Source organism: Myodes glareolus, chromosome 9, assembly GCF_982192425.1.
Source record: "Myodes glareolus chromosome 9, mMyoGla1.1, whole genome shotgun sequence".
In the NCBI taxonomy this organism is placed as follows: Eukaryota; Metazoa; Chordata; class Mammalia; order Rodentia; family Cricetidae; genus Myodes; species Myodes glareolus.
Window position 1 is genome coordinate 102,572,294 of NC_142034.1, and position 25,836 is coordinate 102,598,129.

At 46.0% G+C, this 25,836-nt stretch overlaps 1 protein-coding gene across 1 annotated transcript in view; it reads right to left on the bottom strand.

Annotated features, from left to right (window-relative positions):
• Grin2a (glutamate ionotropic receptor NMDA type subunit 2A) overlaps positions 1–25,138 on the bottom strand; it is a 419,855-nt gene extending 394,717 nt beyond the window's left edge. Inside the window, exon 1 of the mRNA XM_048433182.3 lies at positions 24,296–25,138. Coding sequence (XP_048289139.3) covers positions 24,296–24,709 — 414 coding nt within the window. The 5' untranslated portion in view covers positions 24,710–25,138. The remainder of the gene's footprint in view (positions 1–24,295) is intronic.
• Positions 25,139–25,836: the final 698 nt, after the last annotated feature.

The window sequence follows — 25,836 nt, forward strand, 5'->3', positions numbered from 1 at the left end:
TTCCCTGCAGGCTTAGTACAAAGGCAGATGCTATAAGAGGTTCATCCAAACAAGCAGGAAGAGAAATGCTGAGAGCACCACGTCCAGATCTTTCTGCCAAGCACACAACCACCCCAGAGAGACACTGAATCTCTCCTCCATCCTGAGGAGTCACCGTGTGCTAGAGGGAACCCATCGCAGACACCTCTCACCCCACCAGAGACCTCCAAGACAACAGCACAGTGTCGGTCCGAGGAAAAGAACACTGAGACATGTGGCCAGAACAGGACACCAGGCAAAGCCAAGAACGTGGCCCACACGGTTTCCATAACCCCCAAATTAGCATCCACATCAAGAAGAGTCGGGGTTAAAATGAAAACACCCCATGTTCCAACACAACCATCTACATATGGCTCCCCATACGCACCCTGTACTCGGCCGCCCACATGTCTTTCTTTATTCATGCTGTCTGTTCTCTCCGGCTGGATAAGCTCAGGGAAATTGTTTGGTTTTGCCAAAGTTAACACTTAACATAGATATAATTATCATTCAGCTCCATGGATGTCATGTGTCAATCTGTCTATCTCCACTATTATAGACCCTATAAAGTGCTAAAGAGATGGAGAAGTGGGTAAAGTGTTTGCCGGACAAGCACGGAGACATGAGTTCAAGTCCCTGGAACCTACATAAAGTCAGACACAGTCACATTCAAATCAGTAAGCCTTCAAATCCTATGGGAGATAAAGGGTGGGGATAAGAGAATACTCAGCAGGTCATGAGCCAGTTGGTCTTATGATCACAGTGAAAAACAAAGTAGAGACCTTGCTTCAAACAGTGGCAAGTGAGAGCCAGCATCTGAGGCTGTCCTCTGATCTCTCTGTGCGCTCCATGGTGCATGGATGCCAATACTCACATGGAGAAGGAAAGACTCTTTTGAAATCTGTATGTCCATCAAGCCAGTCTTCCTCCCAGACTCTCACTGGCTTCCCTATTCATCCTCTGGGTTCCATCATCTTTCTTGGTTTGATGTTCAGTTCGTAAATGGCTTTACCAGATTAGCTCATTCTTCCTCTAGTCAGATCCGTTTTTCTTTCTTGACAGGAAAATGGTCCCGAAACTGTCATATTTTAAAAGATGGTACATCCAGACTCTGGAATATTACCCAGCATTAAAAACAAATTAGCTATCAAACCATGCAAAGACATGAAGGGATCTTGCATGTGTATTAATAAGTACAAGAAACCACTCTGTAAAGGCTATGACCTCTGTGATTCTCACTGTATGTTGTTATGGGAAAGAGAACTGTGGACATGCTATAAACCTCAATGCCCACCGAAGCCAGGAAGGGAAGGAGGGAGACACTATATGAAGTGCACAGGACTTTTATGGTGACGCAAACATTCTCTGTGGTACTATAATGGTGAACATGTCATTGTAAATTTGTCCAGATCTATAGAAGGTACAACACCAAGAAGGAATCTTCAAACTTATGGGCTTTTGGTGGTATGTCACATCAGCGTCACCGTACACTCATCAGTTGTGACATAAAGTCTTGCCGTACGAACATGAGGACCTTTGCCAGTGCCCCACACCCAGGCTAGAGACCAGGTGGCAGAGCTTACAGTAATCCCAGCCCTGGGAAAGGAGAAACTGGGGAGGCCAGCAGCCTAGACTAACCTGTGAGCTCCAGATTCAGAGAGAGAAGCAACTAAGGAAGACATCCCAATTAATTCAAAAAAGCCTCTGTATGGTGTAAACACATGAACACACAGGCAAAGGGTTTTGTTACCAAACAGACTTGGGAAACATTAGTTCAAACACACTGTGCTGGGGAAGATTTGTCCATGCAGTAACCAGGCCACCATGAATTGTAAATACCTGAGAGGTTTGAAATCTGAGCCTCTTTGGGACAGAACTACTTTCCAGAGTGGAAGAGTAGAACTGTCCAGAACTGTCCTTGGGAAGCACAAGGTAGCACACATCTCAAAGTGGAGTCACCAGGGAACTGAAGCTGGAAAGGCCTTCCAGAGTCAGACACTGGAGTGAATGAGTGTGTGGCCAATGAGCTTACACTTCCTCTGAAGACAGCTGAGCCGCATGATGAGCGAGAGGTTCCATGACCACCCCCACCACAGGCAATGAACATCCTTGGCTGGTGTCTCCACCAGCGGCAGTAATCAACACCTGATGGCACGGGAGACCCCTAAACTGGAACTCAGGAACAATGCACTTCAGCAACTTCATCTTCTACATCTTGGAGTGGGGCCTCGTTTACCTCAGTCAGCTCTCCCCATCCAAGGGTTCTGTATTCACAGATTTAACCAACTGTGGGTCAAAAATATTCACAGAAATACATATCTGTACTAAATACATGGAGACTGTCTCATCATTATCCCCTAGGCAGTACAGTATAGCAACTATTTATGCAGACCATTTGGGTTGTTTGGGTGTTGTACATAAGTCATCCATAGATGAGCTAATACATGTAGGAGGTTGTACATAACTTACATGTAGATGCTACATAACACATAAGGAACTAGAGTGTCCTCAGATCCTCCATGGGTATCAAAGGACTAGAACACCTTCAGAGTTTGGTCTCACAGGCATCCTGGTTATGACCCTGGATCAATATGTGAGCTCTCAGCTACTGCTTCAGCACCATGTGCCTGCCTGCTGTCATGCTCCCCACCTTGATGAGGTCCCGGACTCTAACCCTCTAGAACCGTGAGCCCCAATTTAAAATTTTGTTTTAGAAGTTTCCTTGGTCATGATATTTTATCACAGCAATAAAAAAGTAATCACAACAGTGTTCATAAGGGTATTTTTGAGGAGAGTTAATTGGAGAAGGAGGGGCACCACTGCATGCACTAGGAGCCCGGGTGTAATAAAAGGGGGGAGAGAAATCCAGCTAAGTGGTGGTATTTCCCATTTTTCAATATCCTGCCCACCATTGAAGATGTTTCCCAACCTCAGTACCCATCTCAGTATAGGCCCAGAAATATGCTGTAGGATAATGCTCTTGTACTCTGTAAAGATTTGTCACTCATATTAGTCTAATAAAATGTTGATTGGCCAGTAGCCAGGCAGGAAGTATAGGCAGAGCAGCCAGACTAGGAGAATTCTGGGAAGAGGAAAAGAGACACAGTTGTCAGCCAGCCATACACGGAAGAATTAAGATATGAATGCCTTACTGAGAAAAGTTACTAAGCCACGTGGCTAAACATAAATAAGAATTATGGGTTATTTTAAGTTGTAAGAGCTAGTTAGTAATAAGCCTGAGCTATGATGTCAAACAGTTTATAATTAATATAAGCCTCTGTGGGTTTCTTTGGGACTAAATGGCTGCGAGACTGGATAGGACAGAAACTTCCATCTACAAACTTCCTCATGGACCAACCCATGCATATGGCCTGGCTTTACCATAACTATCTAAGACTCGCAAATGCATTCATATTCTAAGATTCTGGAAGTTACATCTTATTGGTTATGTTTGGTTCATTAGGGTTTTTGTTGTTGTTGTTGTTGTTTATTTGATTTTGTTGCTTTCTTGTTTGTACCTTAGCCTGGCTTCAAATTTTTTATGTGGCCAAAAGTGGCCTTGAATTCCTGATCTCTCTTGCCAACATCTCCCAAGAGCTGGGATTACAGGCATGGCCACGCCCAACTAGGAGTTCAAATCTTAGTGCAGTTCTTCATTCTGAAGCACCTCCCAATCACAAATGCCTACATATTTCAATCTTCTGCCCTCAGATAACTCTGGAAACGTGCATCCCCGTCCCGTCCTAGAAACAACTGTCATTAGAAATTCTTCACAAACCACCACCAAGATGTGAATGTCCTGATTCTATGGAGATAAAGAAGGTAGCTACAAAGAAATCAAGCCCACAAGCCCATTTGGGTACATCCCAAGCTGACTTTAAATGTCTGTGAAGTATTTTTGAGAGTTACACAACTTTATGCTTGTGAAGATGACCACATCGAACCCCTAGACCAGAGACTGAAACAGAGCCCTTTGGTTCAACCAAAATGGAAACAGGAACTTCTGGGGGAGCTCCAGCACTAGGAAATGAAGAGTTGGGGGTGCGGAGCATGGTACCCAGACAGCTAGTAAACCAGATCACAGGAGAAAGGTTGAAGCACCTGGTATAGCAGGTAAAGGATAGAAGAAGCACAATTCTGTTGATGTATTTTAGGACACAATCTAGAATCAACTGAGAATGGAGTCTCTATCATGGACTATCTATATCATGTTGTGGGTGTGTCAGTAACATTCATTTAAGGTGGAAAGACCCACTCACTGTGGTTGGTACCATTACCTAGGAAGGAGACTCTCAACTGTGTAAGAGTGGTGGTGGCTCATGCCTTTAATCCAAATACTTGGGAGGCAGAGGCAGGCAGATCTCTATGAGTTAGAGGCCAGCCTGGTCTACAGAGAAAGTTCCAGGACAGCCAAGGATACACAGAGAAACCCTATCTCAGAGAGGGGAGGAGAGGGAGGGAGGGAGGGAGGGAGGGAGGGAGGGAGGGAGGGAACGGACTAGTACACATTCTTCAATTAACTGTTCTCTGCTCTTGACTGAGCATCATATGACTAGTTGCTTCATGTTTCTGCATCCCTGAAGTGGATTGTAACCTGAAATTGTGAATCCATAAACCTTTTATTGCTTAAGTTGCTTTGGTCAGGGTACTTTAACACAGCAACAGAAAAGAAACTAAAACAGCATCTCAGGGTATCATTAGCATCTGGAGACGGCCATCATAGGTCCTGTTCTGGGCTGTCCTCCTGCACACACACCAGCATGAAGGACACAGGGCTCTCAATAACACCCTCATACAACACCAGACCGGTTATTAAGATGTTTGAACACTGGCAGAATGGCACACATATGTCACCCCAGAATTCAGGAGGCAGAAGTAGGTGGATCTCAACTTTAAGGCAAGCCTGGTCTACACAGTAAAATCCAATGTCAGAAAACCAAGGGCTGGAGTGTGACCCAGTGGTAGAGCACTTGCCTAGCATACACAGAACTGAGATTTGATTCTCAACACTGATAAATAAATAAACTAACAGAACACTCACTTAGGCTTCTATTGTGACTGTCTACAGCCTCCAGATCCAGGTTTCCTCAGACTGAGACTCTGGAAGATTCACACCTGACACAGCATGGCCTCAGGGATGTATGTGGCAAAGGAAGTGTCTTCACTGATTGGCCCATAATCATACTGTCAAGTACTATATTTCTCATGTTGGTAACCTCAACCTCTAGTTTCTCCTACTGCTATTATTTAAAGCTTATTTCGGGGGGGTGGAAGTAAAGAAAATCAGTATAGTCCTTGTCTCACAAGCACAAAGACCTGTGTTCAGATCCCCAGTACCCACCTAATAGCCAGACATGATGGCATATGTTTATAATCTCAGCATTGTGAAAACAGAAACAGGGGACCCCTGAAGCCTGTTGGTCAAGTAATCTATCAGATCAGCAAGCTCCAAGTTCAGTGAGAGATTATCTAAAAAAGTAAGAGGGCAAGTCACTGAGGAGGATACCCAAGATCAACCTTCATCATACACACACATTCACCTGCATGCACATATGCACACACACACACATTCACCTGCATGTGCATATGCACACACACATTCACCTGTATGTATGTAAACACGTGTGCACACACATACACACACACCTCAGTGCCTCCTGACTACACCATAGACACAAAAAACTAAAGAATATGTGGAAGGCCCCTCTCACGTGCACTGCCTTTGAAAGGAGCGAAAGGGAGGGTGCACATCTCCACAACGTGCCACAAAGCCTGTGACCTGAGACCCCCTTCAGGTCCACTCGGACATGACTCCTTATCTGGCCTCCTGTCCGGTCCCAGATGACTCTCTGCTGGGAAGACATCCATTTACAGTGTAGATGCAGGAACAAGACTTTGGCAAGACCTGGTGACTGGGAGTGGAGAGCCACAGACTCCCTGACAGCCTCAAAATACTTTTTAAAACTTGAAATTATTTCACTGTATTTCATATTGGAATCCAGCATTATCTGAGTTTTTTCCATTGACACAATAGGAAATATCAAAGAGACTGAAGCATGAAACACCCGGGGAATACAAAAACTATGACTAAACAAAATTGCATGCAACAGCAGGTGCCAGAGAAGCAAATTAAAATCCTAAGATAACATTTTCATCTAGTCAATTAGAAATGTTTGTGTTTCAAGCGCTGATGGGTAAGATGACAGGTACTTCAAAACATCACTAAAGAAAATGAAATGTCCACTATTTTAAGTTTTCTGGAAACCAAAGAATGGGGGCTGGAGAGATGGTTCAGCCATTAAGAACACATTGTGCTCTTACAAAAGACCTGAAATACATTCCCAGAATGCATGTCAGATGGCTCACAACTGCCTGTAACTCCTCCAGGTCTAGGGAATCCAAAACTTCCCTCTGGCCTCCAACACACACACACACACACACACACACACACACACACACACACACTTGTATGTATGTATGTGTGTATTATGATATATGTATGCATGTTTGTAATGTAATTTGAAATTGGCATAGAAAATTACAAACTCCCTAGGAAATCCTATAACTGTGTACATATTGGGAGCACAAAGGTCCTTGTGCTCACAGATAAGTATCAGGGAAACCAGGAATGTTAAACACACAGGGTTGTCACTTCAAAGGAAGAGATGTATATAATCTATTTTCCACTCAGAAGGCTGGGAATGGAGGTGATCTGTAGCCTCAGTGAACCCTGCACTATCTGTAGGGCCAGGCCACAAATGGCTCCCCCAAACTTCCACAAGCAGAAATGGAGATGGCTGCTAGTCTAGGTGACCTGTGTGCTAGCTGTATGACTAGGAGCTCCCTCCCTCAAGATCCCACAGCCAAGACCAGAGGTGGATAACAGCCCACATGATCCTCCCCAGGCCCTTAGGATAACATATGTAGAATATCTATAGAGCCCACCTCTATGGAAGAAGTAGCATACTTCTTCATATAAATTATATATATATATATATATATATATATATATATATTCTTCAACACAAATTATGCCTCATTGTTCAAACGGGACTGTGTTGCATCAGGAAACATCTTTCCAAACTGTACTATGTTTCAACATGCCTAAAATAAGCTGCCAGGTGTCAGACTCTAGAAGTTTGAACCAACACCATCTCCTGAGTTGTGCTGAGCCAGATTTCTCTCTTGCCCCTCTTAGATCTTTGCTATGATGGTCCTGGTGTTTGCAGAGACCCCTACAACTATACATGAAGACATGTGTGTGCTTTGCATCTGCAGTGTAAGGGGAAGGACTAGAAAGAGCACAGAAGTGGAAACAAGTATCTGTAAATGGTGGGATTTAAACAGCCATCATCTTTATATCTCTGAGCTTCACAATGTGCCTGCATTTGATTATCTACTTGGCTGGTTGTGGGGTTGTTCTTTCGTGCCCTGGTTTAGAGGCAAGGGTTGTTCTAGTGTATGTATGTTTCTGAAATCTTAACTTCGAAGGTTTCACCCTTTCTTACTCACCCGACTCCACAGCACCTAGTATGAAGAGAGAAGACAGAGTGGGAGACATTCAGCTATTTGTAACAACAAACAGAAAGCAGCCAAAAGCTCAGCATTTGGAATGGAAGAAATGCCATCCCGAGGAAAACTCAAGAGCCATCAAATGTCACTCACGCCTGGCAGCCTCAGGAAACTGGTTAAGAAGAGAGAAATTCTGACTGGAGACTGACTTCCAGCTCTACACACCAGCCTTCTCTGCCTTCTGCACATCCTTGAGTGTGGCGGAAGGTGACCCCTAGAGGATGGTAGCCTGCTTGGCATTGGTTCCCCAGTCTGATTCTAGACTCCACAGCCCCCCTCTACCTCATGTTAGCCTTTGGACCACCCTGATGAGCTGGGTTGCAGTTTCAAGTCTCCACCAACCAAGTTATGGGTTACATCAAAGCAAACATTTATCACATGTCCACAAAACATTTTCACCCAAAGCGTAGTTGCAAAACTGTGAAGTGGGCTGGAGAGATGGCTCAGTAGTTAAGAGCACTTGCTGCCTTAGCAGGGGATCTAAGTTCAATTCCCAGCATCCACATAGGGACCTCACAACTGCCTGAAACTCCAGATCCTATGCCCTCTTCTGGCATCCAAGGGTACTGCAGACACATGGTACACATGCAGACAAGCACTGCACACATAAAATAAGAATAATAAATATTTTAAACTATAAGAAATGGAAATATTAATAAACAATAGATGTGATAGTTTCTACTTATCTGAGGGGACACAGTCATGTCATCCAGGAGATGTCTGAGATCATGAATAGTACTTAGCTTTGTATATATATTAATAAACCCAATATATACTCTGTGTTTCCCTTATATGAACATACCTACAATAGAATTCAATTTTTTACCTTAGGAGCAGTAAGAAACTAGAAACAATAACTAAAAAATGGAACAAATTATATAAATTTGATTATCTCCCTCATCCTCTATATCTCATGCACAAAACAGATAATCAGATATGATGTCAATGAAGACAACAACTGCTGAGTAGCCACTGTGAAGGCTGCACACACACACAAACACACGCACGTGGCAATGGATGGTTTCTACCCAGGAAGTGCAGAAGGGAGCACAGTTTTCACCATGCCGTGCAGGGTAATACAAGATGTTGAACTTACATGTTGTTTATATCTGGGATTTTCCATTTACAGCTCTCAAACTACAACTGACTGCTAACTGTAAGTGCAGAGGGGGACACAGATAAGTGGAGAGCACTGTGAACCAGTTCCTAGGAAGGCTAGGTTGGCATCAGGGTTAGGACCCCTGAAATCACACCTGCTGCAGTCGTGTGCAGGAGTTAGTAACACATGGGAGGAGTGCAGGCACCTTCAGCGTAAGGCGGTCCGCAAATCTGACTCATAGCACCGTAGATGTCTCAAACCCTGAAGGACTGTGAGCCAAGTACTTTGTCCTGTTTCCTGCCAACTTGGTGCAAGTTAGTTATCTATGAAAAGGGAGCGGCAACTGAGAAAAGGCCTCTGTAAAACCGGTTTGTAGACAAACCGTGGAGCTCTTCCTTAATTAGTGATTGATGGAAAGATCCAGATCGCAATGGGTGGGGCCTCCCTGGCAGGTGGTCCCAGGTGATATCAGAAAGCAGGTGGAGCAAGTCGTGAGAAGCAAGCCAGTTCTTCCGTGGCTTCTGCTGTGGTTCTGCCTCCAGGTTCCTGCACTGAGCTCCCACCCTGACTTCCGCTGATGATGACTGCCATGTGGAATTGTAAAGCAAACGAACTCTTTCCTCCCCAAGTTGCTTTGGCTCCTAGTGCTTTGTGTCACAGTATAGAAACCCCAACTAAGATATCCATATCCCTAAATGAGCTTATTTTGTTTTGACGAAACAGGCTTTGTTGAGCACTAACAGTTAGCAGCTGGAGAGACGACTCAGGGGTTAAAAGCAGTTGCCCTTTTACAGAGGACCCAAGGTCAGTTCCTAGTACCCGCGGTGGGTGGTTCAACACCTTAACTACAACTCCAGGGGAGCGAATGCCCTCTTCTGGCCTCTGTAGGCACTGCAGATACCCACACACATACATATAATTAATTTTTTAATCTAAACAAAACAAATAGTGATAAGCTACACTCAAGTAAGGGCTGAAATTTAAAAGGAGCCCTTTATAATATATAAAGCTCAGACAGACTTATGGATAAAAGTAAACTTCTCATTCCAACTCATATTTTACCTCTTCAAGTCAGCAAGATGATAGATAAGGGAGATATGGAAATATGCTATTTGTTAATTAATTAAAAACTTCTTTCTCAATGTTGTATTGCATTTCATGGGTTTTTTTTTTTTTTGCTCTGCTCAAATAAATAATTAAAATGGCATATCCCAACTAGGCGTAGTGGTGTATGCCTGTGACCTGCGAACTTGGGAGCTAGGGTCACCAGATTAGAAACTTATCCTTAGCTACAACATTAGCTAAGGCCAGCCTGGGGTACTTGAGACTCTGTCAAAGAATAAAGATGAAGAAGAGGAAGAGAAATAAAGAAAAATAAAGGAAATAAATAAATAAATAAATAAAGGAAATAAATAAATAAATAAAGGAAATAAATAAATAAAGGAAATAAAGACAGTGAAGAGGGGAAGAAGGAAGAAGAGAAAGAAAGACATTTCCATTCTATAGAAAGTTATAAAATCTAAAATAGTAACTCATTCAGAAAGCAATTTTTGGGTTATTTTCACTTTGTGGGGGAGCTAGTCACGGGGCTAGGCGAAATAGGTAGAACCAGAATCAAACCGACATTTTCTACAACAAGCAAATGTTCCAAACACAGGGAATACAACTGGAAGAAGAGGAAGAAGGGGAGTCGTAGTAATAATAGCCTGACTATTGGGAAAATCAGAATGGATCTGTCCCTAGAATATAAACATATTACTGTACTAAGAGGTGAAAATATGAATACATGTAAAAAAAAGTGCTGATTAAATGGAAGCAGTTACACAAGTGCCCACTTAGAGATCACTGGCAGCTAATCACGCAGAACATTGTCTAGGGTGCTGACTATGGGGCCACCAACCTGTGCGTGCCTCTGTCTATGTATGTGAGCCAGCTGGGCTGATACAGAAGTAGGTCTCTTCCCTTTCCAATCGCATTTGCCCGTTGGGAGATGTAAAGACCTTTAGGATTCACAGTGAGAATACAGGGATCATAAATTCCTCTCCAGTGCCAGTAAAATCTAGACCAAATCTCTCACACACTTGGAGAAAGTGAGTGTGTTGGTTTTCAGGCAGATTCCAAGCCCTGAAGCACCAGGGTGCGGGGATTTAAAAACCGATAAAGGGGTTGAGAGGGCCAAAGTGTCTGAACACACTAGCTAGAGGGCTCGCAAAATAAAGGCTCTTGCCGCCAAACCAAATGACCTGAACTCACTCCCTAGGACCCACAGGGGAGAGAGAAACTACGCCCACAGGTTGTCATTTGACCTCCAGTGAAATACTCCCACCCACTCATAAATAAATGAATGTAACAAAAAATTTCAAAAAACCTCAGAGGTGGCCCAGCCCAGTCTGCAGCCTTATCCCTGACAGTCAGTCACTGTTACCTCAGCCGCCTCTCACAGACACTTCTGCCTCTATGGACCCTGGTTGCCAACACCCAACCGTTACCGAAGCTGAAACTCTGACGCTCAGCTCTGTCTCCAGATGGAAAAACAAAGAAACCTTCCACCCCGCAACTGGCCACGGGGGTCTGAACATCTCTCTCAAACTCCCCCACCTCCCGGACTCCGTCTGCAGTGGAATACACCAAAATGTCTTCTCTGGAACCCTTCACACATTCCATTTGGAGTCTGCACGATGCTGAGGGTGCCTCCCTGGCACACAGCGCAACATCTGCATAGAGAGTTGTCCTCTGGAACCAAGTGCACCTCTGCAGATGCGGGCATCCATGCTCCCGGCGAGCAGGGCAGCTGTGGCGCTTAGGTGGCCTTTCCAACAGCGCTCACAGAACAAGTTTCACTCAGGCAAGGCTGCCTGTTCTCAGGAGAGAGTCGGATTCTGGGCAGATTCTGAGTTTGCCAGTGTGTGTCTATAAAGCCAGCGCAGGAAGTTAACACAGGAGAACGTCAAGCTCAAGACCAGACTGGGCTAGAGAGTGACACTCTGCCTCAAAGTCAGAGGGCCGGGTGCTAATTCACTGGGTAAAAACAATTACCTGAGTTCAAATCCTTAGCACCCGCATAAAAAACTGATCTGACCACCTCCTTGTAACATCAGAACCGTAGGGGTAGAGCAGGCTGGGACAAAAGCAGCCATCTAAGATGAGTCAGCTACCACAGAAAGCAAAGCAGAAAAAAACTAGAGACAGGAAGGACCTGAGTCTTTTAGGGGTCGTTGATGGGGCTCCATTGCAAATAAGCTGCCAAATACCCTAAGGATTTTAAGCCACCATTGATCAAATACTGTGTCTCTTGCAGCTGAAAGCACCCCTAGCAACCATGTGTGTATAATGGAGTTACCCCTAGCAACAGTGTGTGTATAATGGAGTTATTCCCTCCATTTAGACATTAGACTTTGAGAAACATGGCCCTGAGGTAGTTTGAATGCAATTGATCCCCATAATCTCATAGGGAGTGGCACTGGTAGAAGGTGTGGCTTTGTTGGAGTGGGTGTGGCCTTGTTAAAGGAAGTGTGTCATGTGAGGGCAAGCTTTGAGCTTTCCTATGCTCAGGATACTACCTAATGTCTCAGTTGACTTCCTGTTGCCTGCAAGATGTAGGACTCTCAGCTCCTTCTCCAGTACCACGTCTGCCTGCACACTGCCATGCTCCCCACCATGATGATAATGGACTAAATCTCTAAACTGCAAATGAAGTACCCCAACTAAACATTTCCTTTGTAAGAGCTGCTATGATCATGGTGTCTCTTCACAGCAGTAGAAACTCTAAGACAGGCCCCATTCACTTACAAGTTGGATCACTACTTAGAATTTGTTGAACTATTGGGGGTGTTGTTTTGTTGCTTTCTGGGTTTATTATTGTTGTTTTGCTTAGGCTTTTGTTTTGTTTTGTTTGAGGCAGGGTCACACATAGCCCAGGTTGTTTTCCACATAACCTGGGCTATCCTCTAACTCCCTATGTAGCCAAGAATGATCTTTAACTTCTGATCCTCCTGCCTGTATCTCTCAAGTGCTGGAATTATAGATGTATGCCCTCACAAATCCCTAAAGTTAATACACTTTTTTTTTAAATATTGTGCTACCGAACAATGTGTCTAGTCAGGTTCAGCACAGTTTGCTGTTCAAGGTCGTGCAAAGCCAGTGAGTTTGAAAGGTCATCTCTGTCTTTCTCAAAATAGTGAAAATTCTTCTTAAATCTATGGAAGATGTAACGCAAACAGCACCAGCTTTCATTTCAAAGCTGAATAAGTTCCAGAAACTTGATATTGGTCCTTTGTGGTGGCTGGCGTTAGGAAGGAAGCTCCAGGTGGCTCAGCAGGTAAAGATGCTGGCTGCCGAGGCCAGTGACCTGAGTTTGATCCTTGGGACCCATGTGGTAGAAAGAGTGAAGTGATTCTCACAGGCTTAGCAACTGTCTTCCCACCTCCATGAGTATGCCATGGCCTGTCCATGCCCATGCACATAGGCACAACCATTCAATAGGCAATGAAAATTCTAATGTGTTGAAATTGCTGGAAGTGGAGATGAGGTGCCACCCAGCAAAGATTATCAAATATACATATATATGTGTGTATGTGTGTGTGTATATATATACATACATATATTGAAGAGAACGATCTATTGTTGGCTTGACTGTACATTTCGCCATGATTTAGTATATAGAAAGATCACATATATTCACACAATTTTTATTTATCATTTATATATCAATAAAGCTGGAACACTGACCCCTGCAGTACAGATCATGACAGAAGCCCATTATTTCAATTTTTAAAAGGGTTTGAATTTTAATTTCATCACCAGCATCTTAATCATGCAAGAGAAGACAACTAAAATACTTTTTAAAATCTGTTGTCCACAATAAAACTTAGCAAGAGTCTTTGTTGATGCTAGTCCCCAAAACCCACTGAGCTCACAATTATGCACTTAGAAGGGAACTAAAATAAGCAAAAGAATATGAACAATATTACCTACTTTTTAGCTGTGTGATGTGATTCTCAACAAATCCCTACAGCCGTCCAAGTCTTTATTCCTTCACACGAGCATAGAGGATCTTTAAACAAATGTTTCTGGGGCTGCCAGGTTCCCCAGGTTCCCACTGAGTCATTAATCCCTGGCAGGGAGGGCTACATGAGATACTATATGCCGCATTCTACACCACAAGGCCCAATGCCCAGTGCGACATACGGTTCAATCAGTGGAGTCATTAAGTGCAAAGGTCAAAGAGATCACCTCCACTGTTCCCGAATCACCCACACTTCACTTCCGCTTTACCTATGATTCGTTTGTAGAGGGACCGCAAGCCAGTTTATGTCCAGACACAGGTGACCTGGAAACACTGGACCCCTGGTGACAACCTAAGCAGCTCCCAGGCACCCCAGCGCTACGATCCTTCCACACCAGAACCAACAGCCACGCTTGCCTAATGACCTGCAGACACAAGCTCATACAACTAGCAGGCTTTAAAACAAACAGGATGTCAAGTGGAAAGATGAGCCCACAGGTATGGGGCTTCAGTGAGAAAAATGCAGACATGCAGGGAAGAGGGCAAAGGAAGACCTGCTAAAGTGCAGCATGTAAGATTGCACTCTCCCGATCACTCAGCCGAGTAGGGAATGGAGAAGGGCGCTTGTTACAGGAGAGTTCAGAAACTTCTCTTCAAGCAAGTCGGTGCACCAGCCATTCTTAGCCGGTTTCTCAACTTCACAAAGTCGTAAAGAAACTTCCTTTCCCTGCTCTGAATCTCCAGTGCTCTTGTCATGAAGTGGGGATTGATCGCCGTGTCTCACACCAGGACAAAATTTTACAGTGAGTCCTTAGAAGGCAGACCCGACCCTAGCTGGCCCTGGAGGAAGAATGAATCACGACACGCTGGATCCTTATTTCTAAGGACTCAGTTTCTCACAGGAAATGCCCTGAGAACCTCACATCGCTTTTAATTCCCCATCTGCAGTTGCTAAAAATACACGAAACGTAAACACTGTATGTTATATCTTAAGAGTCCAGGATGAGTCAGACACTGACCTGAGGCACACTCTTCATCTGTGACCTCATTCGGCATTGATCCATTGTGGCAGTTTGTCCCCCACAGACTCAAGTGTTTGAACACTTGGTCCCAGGTGGTGGTGCTGTTTGGGAGGTTCGGAACCTTTAGGAGGAGGACCGCCTTGCTGGAGGAAGTGTGCTGCTCTCGGTTCGTTTTTGAGTTTTCATTGATTAACCTCTCTCTCTCTCTCTCTCTCTCTCTCTCTCTCTCTCTCTCTCTCTCTCTCCCTGTCTCTCTCTCTCTCTCCCCACCCCCTTCTGAGTGTGGATGAGAAGGTGATTAGCTAGCTTCCTGTTTCTGCCACCAGGAAAACATAACTGTTGTCATGCCTTGAAGCCATGATGAACTCTTTTCCACTGGAACCAGAAGCAAAAGTAAACCCTTTCCCCGCTAAATTGCTTTTGATAGTGTTATTTGGATCGCAGTAGCAGAAAAGCAACAGACACAGCCCATTCTATAGTTAAAGGAACTGAGGCTGAGGCTCTCTCTCTCTCTCTCTCTCTCTCTCTCTCTCTCTCTCTCTCACACACACACACACACACACACACACACACACACACACACACACACACGGTTCCCAGCTCAGTAGTGAAACATGGGTGTAAACACAGGCAATCGAGCTCAAGAGCCAACACATTAAACGTTCGATCGCAGCATTCTCTAAAAGATTAAGACAGACATCCTCTGACCCCTGTGTGTCACTAGTCTCGTTTTGATGAACTTCTTGTCAATCTTTCCTTGAAGGCAGAGAAAATTTCCCGAGTTAAACAAGGTCTTAGAGATGATCTCACCCAGACTCTCATTTTGCCAAGAACAGCAGGAGATTGAGAAAGATGAAGGGGTGTCCCAAGACCACACAGGTATGTGGGGATGGAACTTGGGTCCTCAGACTCTTGGCCCAAGGCTCTCTGACATGCTCCAACTCAAGCTACTTGGTAGCAGCACCCAGAGCTCTGTGCAGAGAATAGGAGGCCTGCAACAGCCAGGCGAATGTCTCTAGGGGTTAACAGTGGCATCAGCATGACAGTACATACACCATGAAGGGAGGCCCTGAGGGAGGAGGCCCAGGGTGAGAACACTTGTAGTATAAATACAAGGAATTACATTCTGGTCCCCAGCATTTTCTTTCCTTTTTTATAATTATTTATCCTTATTTTATGTGTATTGGTGTTTTGCCTGCATATATATCTGTGTGAGGTGTCAGATCCCCTGGAACTGTAGTTACAGACAGCTGTGAGCCGTCATGTGGGTGCTGAGAATCAAACACTGGTCCCCTGGAAGAGCAGTCAGTGCTTTTAACTGCTGAGCCATCTCTCCAGGCCCCCCAGCATTTTCATAACCACATCTATAACCCCAGCACTGGGCAGAGAGAGACAAGATGTTCCATGGAGCTTGATGGCCTGCCAGTCCAGCCAAATGTGTGAGCTGCAGGTTCAGCAAGAGACCTTGTGTAAGAGGAACAAGGTGAAGAGCTGGAGTAATAGACAGATCTTCTGAGCATCCCTCTGAACTTTACATTTGTCTGTACAAGTACATGAGCTCTTATCACATGCTCATGTACTCTTGCATAAAGAAAGGGAAAAGAGACAGGCAAGCAAACAGGTAAGCAGACAGGCAGAGGGTAGGTAGGAAGGAAAGAGGGAGGAAGAGAGGGAAGGAGGGAGGGAGGGAGGGAGGGAGGGAGGGAGGAAGGGACATTAGTGGGATACAGCTATTTTCCTCACAAGCATCAGAGGTCTCAATTTCCGAAGCTTTCAGAAACAACGTCCTTTCAAAGCAGGGAAGTGGGAAGGTGGAGCCTAGAGAGAGTGCCTATCCTGTCAGCTGGAGAGGTGGAGAGGATGGCTTATTCAGCCAACAGTTGCCATGGAGAAGTGGCAGTATGGCCAGGCCTTTGAGTTTTTTTAAGCTATGATTTGAACTTTAAAGTGTTGGTAACTAATGGAAATTGGAAAGATAAAGACTGTGGAAGTGTGAGCGCATCAAGAAGCCCGGCTAATGGCCTTACAGTTGCTCCTTTACGTGATGACCTCACTGCAAGATGAGTCACTGAGGCCGCTGACTCTCTCACTGCAGACCCAAGATTCAGTGCTGCTCCTCCCCTCTCCCTCTCCCCCTCCCTCTCTCTTCCCATTCACTCTGCCTGGAGCAGTGCTTTCCATCTGAGGCTACCGGAATAAAGACAAACACAACCCTCAAAGCAGGAACCCACAGCCATGAAGGGTCGAAGCCATTCCCAAGAAGCTGGAGGGCCGTTTGGTGAGTTAGTCATGCCTTCTGAGATGCTGCCTGCTGCTCCCTGCTGATTTACGTAGGAGGGAGCGGATGACTGCCTCTGACATGCCTTCTCCATGCGGCTAGAGGTAGGCTTCCCACCCTCTCCAGTTCCCTCCGAGGCTGCAGCAGCCGCTGAGTGGGCTCCTCCAACACTCAGGTCTGCCTGTCTGCCCTTTCCCTGAGGCTTGGGTGTTTAATGGCCCATCATTCACATCCAACTCCGGAGCTGCCAGGTTGCAAGCGCACCAACTTCCTCCGCCTACCACTGAGCTGTCACTTAGCTCTGCTCCAGGGGGTTTCAAGTGCAACCCCTAATTCATGCTAGTACCCAGGATGGCTAATAATTATCTCCTGCTAACGAGAGAAAAAGGAGTTGGCACACATACATGAAATCAGTCCACACTTAGGTAACAAAGGGAGTCCTGAAACATACTATGACATGTTTGTCCATCCGGAAGCAGCATCACGCTGGAATCAGAGTCAATGACTTGATTCATTCAATCAACAAACATTTACCAAGTAACCAAAGCAAAGAGACATCAGGCAGACACACCTATGACCCAAAGTGACTGTAAGTAGATGTGGGAGATAGAGGAACAGTTCAGCTCAGTGTGGCCTAAAACATTCTGCAGTCATTTAAAAATCAAACCTAAACATTCAGTTCACTATAAGGAAAAATCCCAAGAATATATAATCGAGTTTTTAAAACATAAAAGCAGGTTAGGAAATAAAACTAGCTCAACACCAGAGGGAACACATTCAAGTCCCTTCCTTCTGCTTCTCCTAAGACACAAAATTTATATAGAAACCTTCCTTTTTATTATTTGTATAGTATTGCCTAGGAATTTAAAAAAACAAGAAGAAATCAAAGATCAAAAGTACAGAGGACTGGGTCAAGGAGCTGGCTCAGCAGGTAAAAGTACTGGGCCCGAGCTCCACCCCGCAGAGCCCACCTGAGAAGCCTGATGTGCACACCAGCAATCCCAGCACTCCCACAGGAGGATGGGAGCAGAGGAAGGAGACAGAGATAGGAACATCAGCTGGAAACGCCAGGGCCACTGTCTTGGAATATGCACTGTGGTAGAATCAAGGTGGGAGAGAATCCACTCCAAAAAAGTTCTCCTCTGAGTTCCACATACATGCTATGGTACATACACACCCAACAGTCACATGCACAGTCACAGGCATGCACACACATGTATGAACACACATGCACACATGCATTCTCACAGTCACGTACACACACACACTCACATACAAACATATGCACACACACTCTCTCACACACACTCTTACACGAACACTCATGCACGCATACATACACACAAATATTAGTTACTTAAGAACAAAAGATAAAGAGGAGTTCCCAAAATTGCATGAATTGAAAGAAAAGAGCTGAAACCACGGTGCAGCATAGGCCGGGCCTGTAGGCTTTCCATCCCCAACAACAGAAAAAGGGACCAAAGAAGAAAAAAAGGGAACAGGGAAGACCAGATCTCACCATTGCAAACAGGAAGACGGGAGCCACAAGAGCGTCGGGAAATGAATCCAGCACAGGTGCTAACACACACCTGGGGAGAGGGAACAGACACAGAAATTGTGCCACTCCCAGTGAGTGAGGCTGGGCATCCACACCATCCTCGAAGAGCTGCATCCCAGCTTAGTGGTGTATTATTTGTATTTTGGTAAATAAATCTTACCTGAAGGCCAGAGGCAAAGCTAACGCCACTAGAGGTCAGGCAATGGTGGCACACACCTTTAATTCCAGGATTTGGGAGAGAGAGAGAGTCAGATGAATCTCAGTGAGTTCAAGGTCACCCTGGGCTTCACAAGATCAATGCAGAAATAAATTCAGGTGGTGGTGGCTCACACCTTTAATCCAGTACCAGGGAGTCATACACCCTTAATCCCAACACTAAGGGGAATAAAAAATGTGGCAAAGAGAGGCTGATCTGCTTAGTTTCGCGGTCACCCAGCTTGGTAGAGGTTAAGACTTCTCCAGTGGCTTGGCTACCTTGCTTTTCTAGTTTTCAGGCTGAACCCCAATTTCTGTCTCTGGGTTTTTATTATTCATGCTACATCCCAGGAGGCCCCTGCCTGTGTCAAGGATCCATAAGGAAGTCACCAACATAAAGGAGTCCAAGCTGCACTGTAAGACATGAAAAGGAAAGGGAACGTTCCTGACAGAGCTGTGGTGGGAATTCTGGTTTAGAAACCCTAGTCCTGGGGTGTAGTTAGGCAGGCGAGCACTGGCTTAGCACACATAAGGCCCTGGCTTTCATACCCAACACCACAGGGGAAAATAAAAAATAAAAGTCTAGGAGCTGGGCTGTCACTCAGCTGGTAGAGTGCTTACCCAACATTCACAAAACCTGAGGCCTGATCCCCAGTGCTGCACAAGCTGGATGTTGCACAAGTGCACAGAATCTCAGCACTTGGTGGGTAGGGGCAGGGGGTCGGAAGTCTGAGTTTATTAGTAAACTATATAACAAGGTCCAGACTACCCAAGGTTCACAGGACCCTGACGAGCCCCTCATTGGTGTCCAGTGCAGAGTGATCAGCCATGAAACAACACACACACAAACAACAAAAACTGACTCAACGGCTTCTAGTTATATAGATTTTGAATACATATATATGTATGTAGCAAAGACAATCAAAGTAATGGTGACTATCACTTTAAGGAAAAGCATGGAAGGGGCTTAGGGGAAGGCAACTGTCCAGGGCTGAAGGGAAAAAAGGAAGTAATATAATTCTATTTCAACTAAAAATAAAATATAATTACTCTGAAAATAAGCTCACAAAGAAAATATAAAAATAAGTAAGGTATAGGGAGGCTGGGTTGAGAGGCTGCTGCACAGTGAAGAAAGGACAATCAAGAGAGTGGACACAAGAGAGGAAGTGTCCGGTAGGCAGGCCAGAGAGTTTTCCAGAACTAAAGACACTTGAGTCAAAAATCCCAGAGTGTAAAGTACAAAAAATAATAGTATAAATATAGTATAATTCACTCGGCAGTGGGGGTACACACCTTTAATCCCAGAACTCCAGAGGCAGAGGCAGATCTCTTTGATTTCAAGGCCAGCCTGGTCTACAGACCTGGTTTCAGGGCAGCCAAGGTTACACAAAGAAACCTTGTCTTGAAAAAAATTAAAAAATAGTCTAATTCTGAAATTGTAACACAACAAACTGTTCTTAGAAGAAATACATCCACGTGTTGCCACAGTTAATCCCACTGATAAAATTTATGGTGTGCTTTTTATTTCCTTCCTTAAACTTTAATGTACTTTCTAAGCGTTCTACAATGAAAAGACATTATTTTTATAGTGTCTGTAGAGAAGAATTCATTATTTCCAAAAACACACATACACGTAAGTACTTGTTTAAGATCTGCCCTCAAAGATTACATCGTAAGAGGAGGAGGTAGATGGCACATGAAGCTCACTCAAGGCTTCCTCTGCCTCCACACACTGCTGCCCCCACACACTACTGCACACACACACTGCTGCACACACACACTGCTGCCCCCACACACTGCTGCACACACACATTTAAAATAAACACAAAGGGCTGAAGAGATGGCTCCGCAATTAAGAGTACCTGTTGCTCTTGCAAAGGACCCAGATTCAATTCCCAACACCCACATGGTGGCTCACAACCAGCTCCAAGGGATCCAACAGGCATGCATGTGATGAACATTCATGCATGCTAGCCAAACAATCACACACATAAAGTAAAATAAACAAGTCCTTTTGTGACTCTAAAAATATAAAAATTAAAAATAAACATACCAAACAAACTCCACACAGTGACTGGCATGGACAGATGTAGGTAAAATATGAACCCAGCCTTTTCCACCAGGATGCCAGTGGAAGGAGGAATTCAAGGGTGGTGAGCAGAGACGTGATGGTCTAATCAACTTGCTGGGTTTCCTGGGCAGCAGGAGTCTGTTTCGCTTCAATAAGCCAAGATGAGGTGAGAGCTTCATCTACACCAAGCCTAATGCTCACCTCCAACTTAATGATATTGCAGGAACACTCACTGATGCCAACCGAAATCAGTGCCCACAATAAATTAAATTAATACCCCAAACATCTGTCACTCGACACCACTGCACTCAGTATAAAGCAATGGTTCTCAGCCTGTGGTCTCCACCCCTTTCACACGGGTCACCTAAGACCACAGAAAACACTGATATCTACATTATAATTCAGAACCATCACCAAATCACAGTTATGAAGTAGCGACAAAGATGATTTTATGGTTGGGGGTCAGCACAACATGAGGAACTGCACTAAAGGGTCGAAGAATTAGGAAGGTTGGGGACCACTGGTGTAAAGCTTTGTTCAAGGATCAAGGAGACTAAGAGAAAGGTAGAAAGTGATGGATGCCTCAAAGCTTAAGTGTGTGAATTCCTGTGTGCACTTGTGCGTGTGTGTGAGTGTAAACAGATTCCGTTTAGCTGATAATCAATTATTATCACACTGTCAAGTCAGAAGTAAAGAAAACTTAGGTTTGTTCAGGGCGACATTACCCAACTGAGACTTCCTTATGGAGTCTTGTCAGTCTGGGGAGGGTAAGGCCTTCTGTCACAATACTGTCAGCACACCTAAGCAAGGCCGCTTTAGACAACATCTCATGACTAGTTCCATACAGCTAAATAAAGTCTGCTGAATGCTAAGCAATAACCCAAGCAGGTGGTAAAGAGACAAGTCAAACATAAGCATTCCTGATGAAGGAAAGGCTGTTTGCATTTCAGACAACTTTCCTTTTTAAATGTACACAGGTTTCTCCAAATATCACCCTCCAAACCCACTCCTCCCCACATTCCCTGCCCCTTCTGCACATGAGGCCCAGAGACCCTGCCTGTTTGCCCCCTTCAGTGACTCCGGGCCACCGTTCTGACTCATCTCCCATTTCTGATACAATCAGGAATCTCTCCTAGACCAACTCTGGAGAGCCCCAATTCAAGACAAGTCAGCCCCTATGGTGGGCTTGAACACAGATAAGTCAGCCCTCTCTTTCAATCTCTCTCTAATCCTGTCTTCTCTGGAAACGTCCTTTCTCAGTAACCTCTTACCATTTCCTGGGTCCTCCCCCCCTTACTCATCAGCACAGGCTTCTGTTCACTTAAATGCACTTTTACTCCATCTTCAAAAGGTAAGTTCACCCCCGAAGAAAAAAAAAAAAAAAAACACTCATCCATTCCTCTGACTTCTCAAAACTCTCTTTCAAGAGAGGCTTAAACTAGCTAGTCAGAGACCAGCATTTTATGGATCAAAGTTCCTTGATAGTCAAGGTCACAGCACACCAAGGAGTGCTCACATTGGGGGTCCTCTCTGTACCCACCTTACCACCTGTACTGTGAGAAGGCAAGAACACCCCACACACTTCCAACTCATAGTTAGGAAAGTTACACAACCCTCCCAACCTCAGCCGGCCTTCCCAGGCCTCCTGGTAGCAGAGTTCTCTGATGGCTCTCACTGTGCAGCCCTTACTAGCCCAGAACTCACAGGGCTCTGTCTCCTGAATGCTGCCATCAAATGCATACGCCTAATTTTTTCTGTACAAACCCTGCTGTACATGTTCATTTTTATGTGTTGCTTCTATAATCAAACCTTTTAAAAGGGAAAGTCAATGATAATAGTTTTCACAATCTAATCCCCCTTTCCCCTATACTTAATACGATGGTTTCCTCTTAATTGAACAAGCCCTCTAAGCTGATTCACTGCCTCTCCCCCACGGCCTGGTGCCTCCTATGCAATAAACCAAATGTCTGCCCCTCTTAAATAAGGAATGTTAAAGGTTAGGTTTGGTTTCCCTGGATCACAGCTTGGGACCAGAAAAACAAGATTCAGTTTTCATCACTCACTGTGTGTTTCTGGGGAAGTCCCTTAACAGCTGTATGCTTTAGCCACTTGGAGAGTTTTAGTAATCTTAAGGCCGTTTGCTGTTCTGACATGGCACAGTAAGCAGAGCCCAGCCCCTCTGCTTCATTATACCAGAAAAGGGGCCTCCAAAACAGAAAGGTGACTGGGAGAGGCTCGCCCCACATGAGATGCTGCCGGTCGGAGGGCCATCTGAAACCAGTGTCCAGTGAGGTACTGCACCATTTGTGTGTTTTCACTGCATGTGCCACAGCCAGGAGACCTGGAAGAACTAACACAGTTCCCGGGGGAGCTGCCGAATGCACTGCCCAGAGAGGAAGCTGGTTTGATGAGCAGAGCAGCGTTTCAAGAAAGGCAGAAGGAAAGTGCTGTTAGGAATAGCCACCGTTCCCCAGCTGTACCCTGTTACCTAAGGAAAGCTCTCCAAAAGGTCTCCTGGCCTTCCTGGCCCTCCTGGGGCTTGTGTGAAGTGGAGTAACAACACACTAACTCACTATCTCCCCTTCTTCCCATTTTTTTTTTGTTTTAGTTCTCTCTTCCAACTTACCCCCCTCTTGACTTCAGCATCATTCTTAACATCCCACTCAACCTTTAAGCCTCCCCCGTCCTCCCCAAACCAATGCTCAAAAAAACCATGGAACAAAGCCCAGAAGGTAAGACATATTTTCACTCAATTCTGAAATCCAACTTCCACACAAGGTCAATCTTCCAGAGCCAATGCCTTCCATCTGAGGGTCTCTGGAAGCCCTGTTCTGAAGAGATCAGCTCACACAAGAGCTACCTAGGACACCTGGGCGGGCGGAGTGGGGAGGGAGGGGGGGAACGACACAACACAAGGCCTGGAGTTACTTCCTGGCACACGCCTACTCCCTAGAGGCAGAGTTCCGCCCACATGCCTCTAGCCTTGGGGTTCTCCAGCTCCCACCTCCATTCCTCTAAGTCTGGGCAAGCACGAATCTGTTCCTTTCTGCGTTTGCTAAAAACCTCACATAGCCATCCTTAGTATTTTTTAAGTAGTTTTAATAACTTTACCTCCCCCCAAAAAAAGAAAAGGGAGATGCTGATGAAAACTGACTCTGTAGACTTGCACTGACCCCAGTGCTCCCCTGCTAGCCTCTGCCATTCCATCTCCACGCCCCATCCTGTTCTTGTATTTTTTTGTACTCTTCTGGCACACAGGGAGCGTCTGAGTATCCCATCTTCAAATCCAAAAGCAAACGGCGTTTCCATTTATGTCTGTGTCAAAGAGATACAGCGCACGATCCTTAGACCAGAGGCCACTTAACCTGTTTTCACACCCAGTAGATGCTAGGGGCGCCCTAGGCCCCCCTGTGGAGGCTGCCATTTGTAGAATCCGCCCCTCCAGGACCCTGGCAGCCCATCTCCTCCAGGCCTTACCTTGTCAGCCATGATCATAGATGCACCCCCGTGAATGCCCAAGATGGGGATGAAAGTCTGTGAGGAGATAAAATCCAGCATCTGAGCCACAGCCTCCTGGTCGGTGTCGTCTCCAAACACGAGGCCATGGATGCGCGCCCCAGACATAAGGTCGCACACATGCGTGATGAGGCTCTTGGGGTCAGTGCGGTTCATCAGCAACGCCACCACGTTCACGTCCAGGGGCAATCCGGTTGCCTGCTCCGGGCCCCACAGATTTCGAAGTTCGCGCTCTGTTACGTCGTGGCTGTGACCCAGCAGTACTGCAATGTTCAGCGCTGGGGGACCCTTCTCCGCCGCCGCGTCCTGCGCCGGACCGCGCCAGACCAGAAGGGCCGGCAGTACCAGCAAGGTCCAGTAGCCCAGTCTGCCCATGGTCGCCACTTAGGGTCCCTGTGAGGTGGAGGAGAGCGAGAAGCAGGACGGCGGTAAGTGAGGGGCCCAGGTGACAGGAATGACTGCCCCAGCACCTGCTCTAGGAGGCAAGTGTGAAACAGGGCACCAGCACTGGCTGCTTTGGCCACTCACTGGAGTCCTCATCGCTGATGCCATCCGCATCCCTCGACCCACGTTCATCTCCATCTATCACTCCAATCCAAGCTATTTCTCCATCCCTGTCCCCAAGCCCATCCTGGCATTCTGCCTTCTCCTCTCGTGTCTCCAACGACTGCCCCCAACTCCAACTGGGTCCAAATCCCACACAAGAGTTCCCAAATTTGATGCAGACCACAGCTCCTAAGTGCCCAGAGAGCCATGAACCCCACCACCACCCTCAAGCAGATGCCCAGACCAAGCCGTCTCCAACCCTGTTCCTCCGCAAGTGCGAGGACCAAGTTATCGGCCCCACCCCCTGCTTACGCGCAGTGAACTCCGAACTGGCCCCAGCGTGAGAGGCGGTGCCTGCACACCGCAGTCTGAATCTGTCGCTTGCCTAAATGGTTAACTGACCCCACCCCCTGGGAGTTCGCCCAGTGCGCCACAAACCTCGCTCCATTAGTGGCACCCACCAGCTGCAGATCCCGCTCCTCCCCTGTAGGATACACCCCAAGCGCTTGAAAGTGAGGATGCTCTCTGTGACCCCAGGTTTCCAGATGCTTGGGGGAACTTGGGACCCCGACCTCCCCACCTTGCTGGGAGAGGCTTTCCATTTACGGCTAGAGGTACCAGGACCCGCCCCCTACACACAGGTGCACACAACCAAGAGCGCACACAAGTCCCTCACGCCGTGTGAAATGCAAAATTCTGGAGAGTAGGCGCGCTGCCCCTCACCGCCCCCTCCCCCGCAAGCCGACCAGAACGTGGGAGCTGGCAAAGAACGTCCGGAGGTTAGGGAATATAGGCTCCCAAAAAGCTCTCGGGTGAACGCGGAGTGTACAACCCCTCCCCAGTCTTTCCACTGCAGACCCTGGAGCCAAATTTTAGATGCACGTGGGCAGTGGGCTGCACAGGCTAACAGACACGCGCGCTTTTCTGCGCACATCCGCAGGCCGCCTTGGAGATGC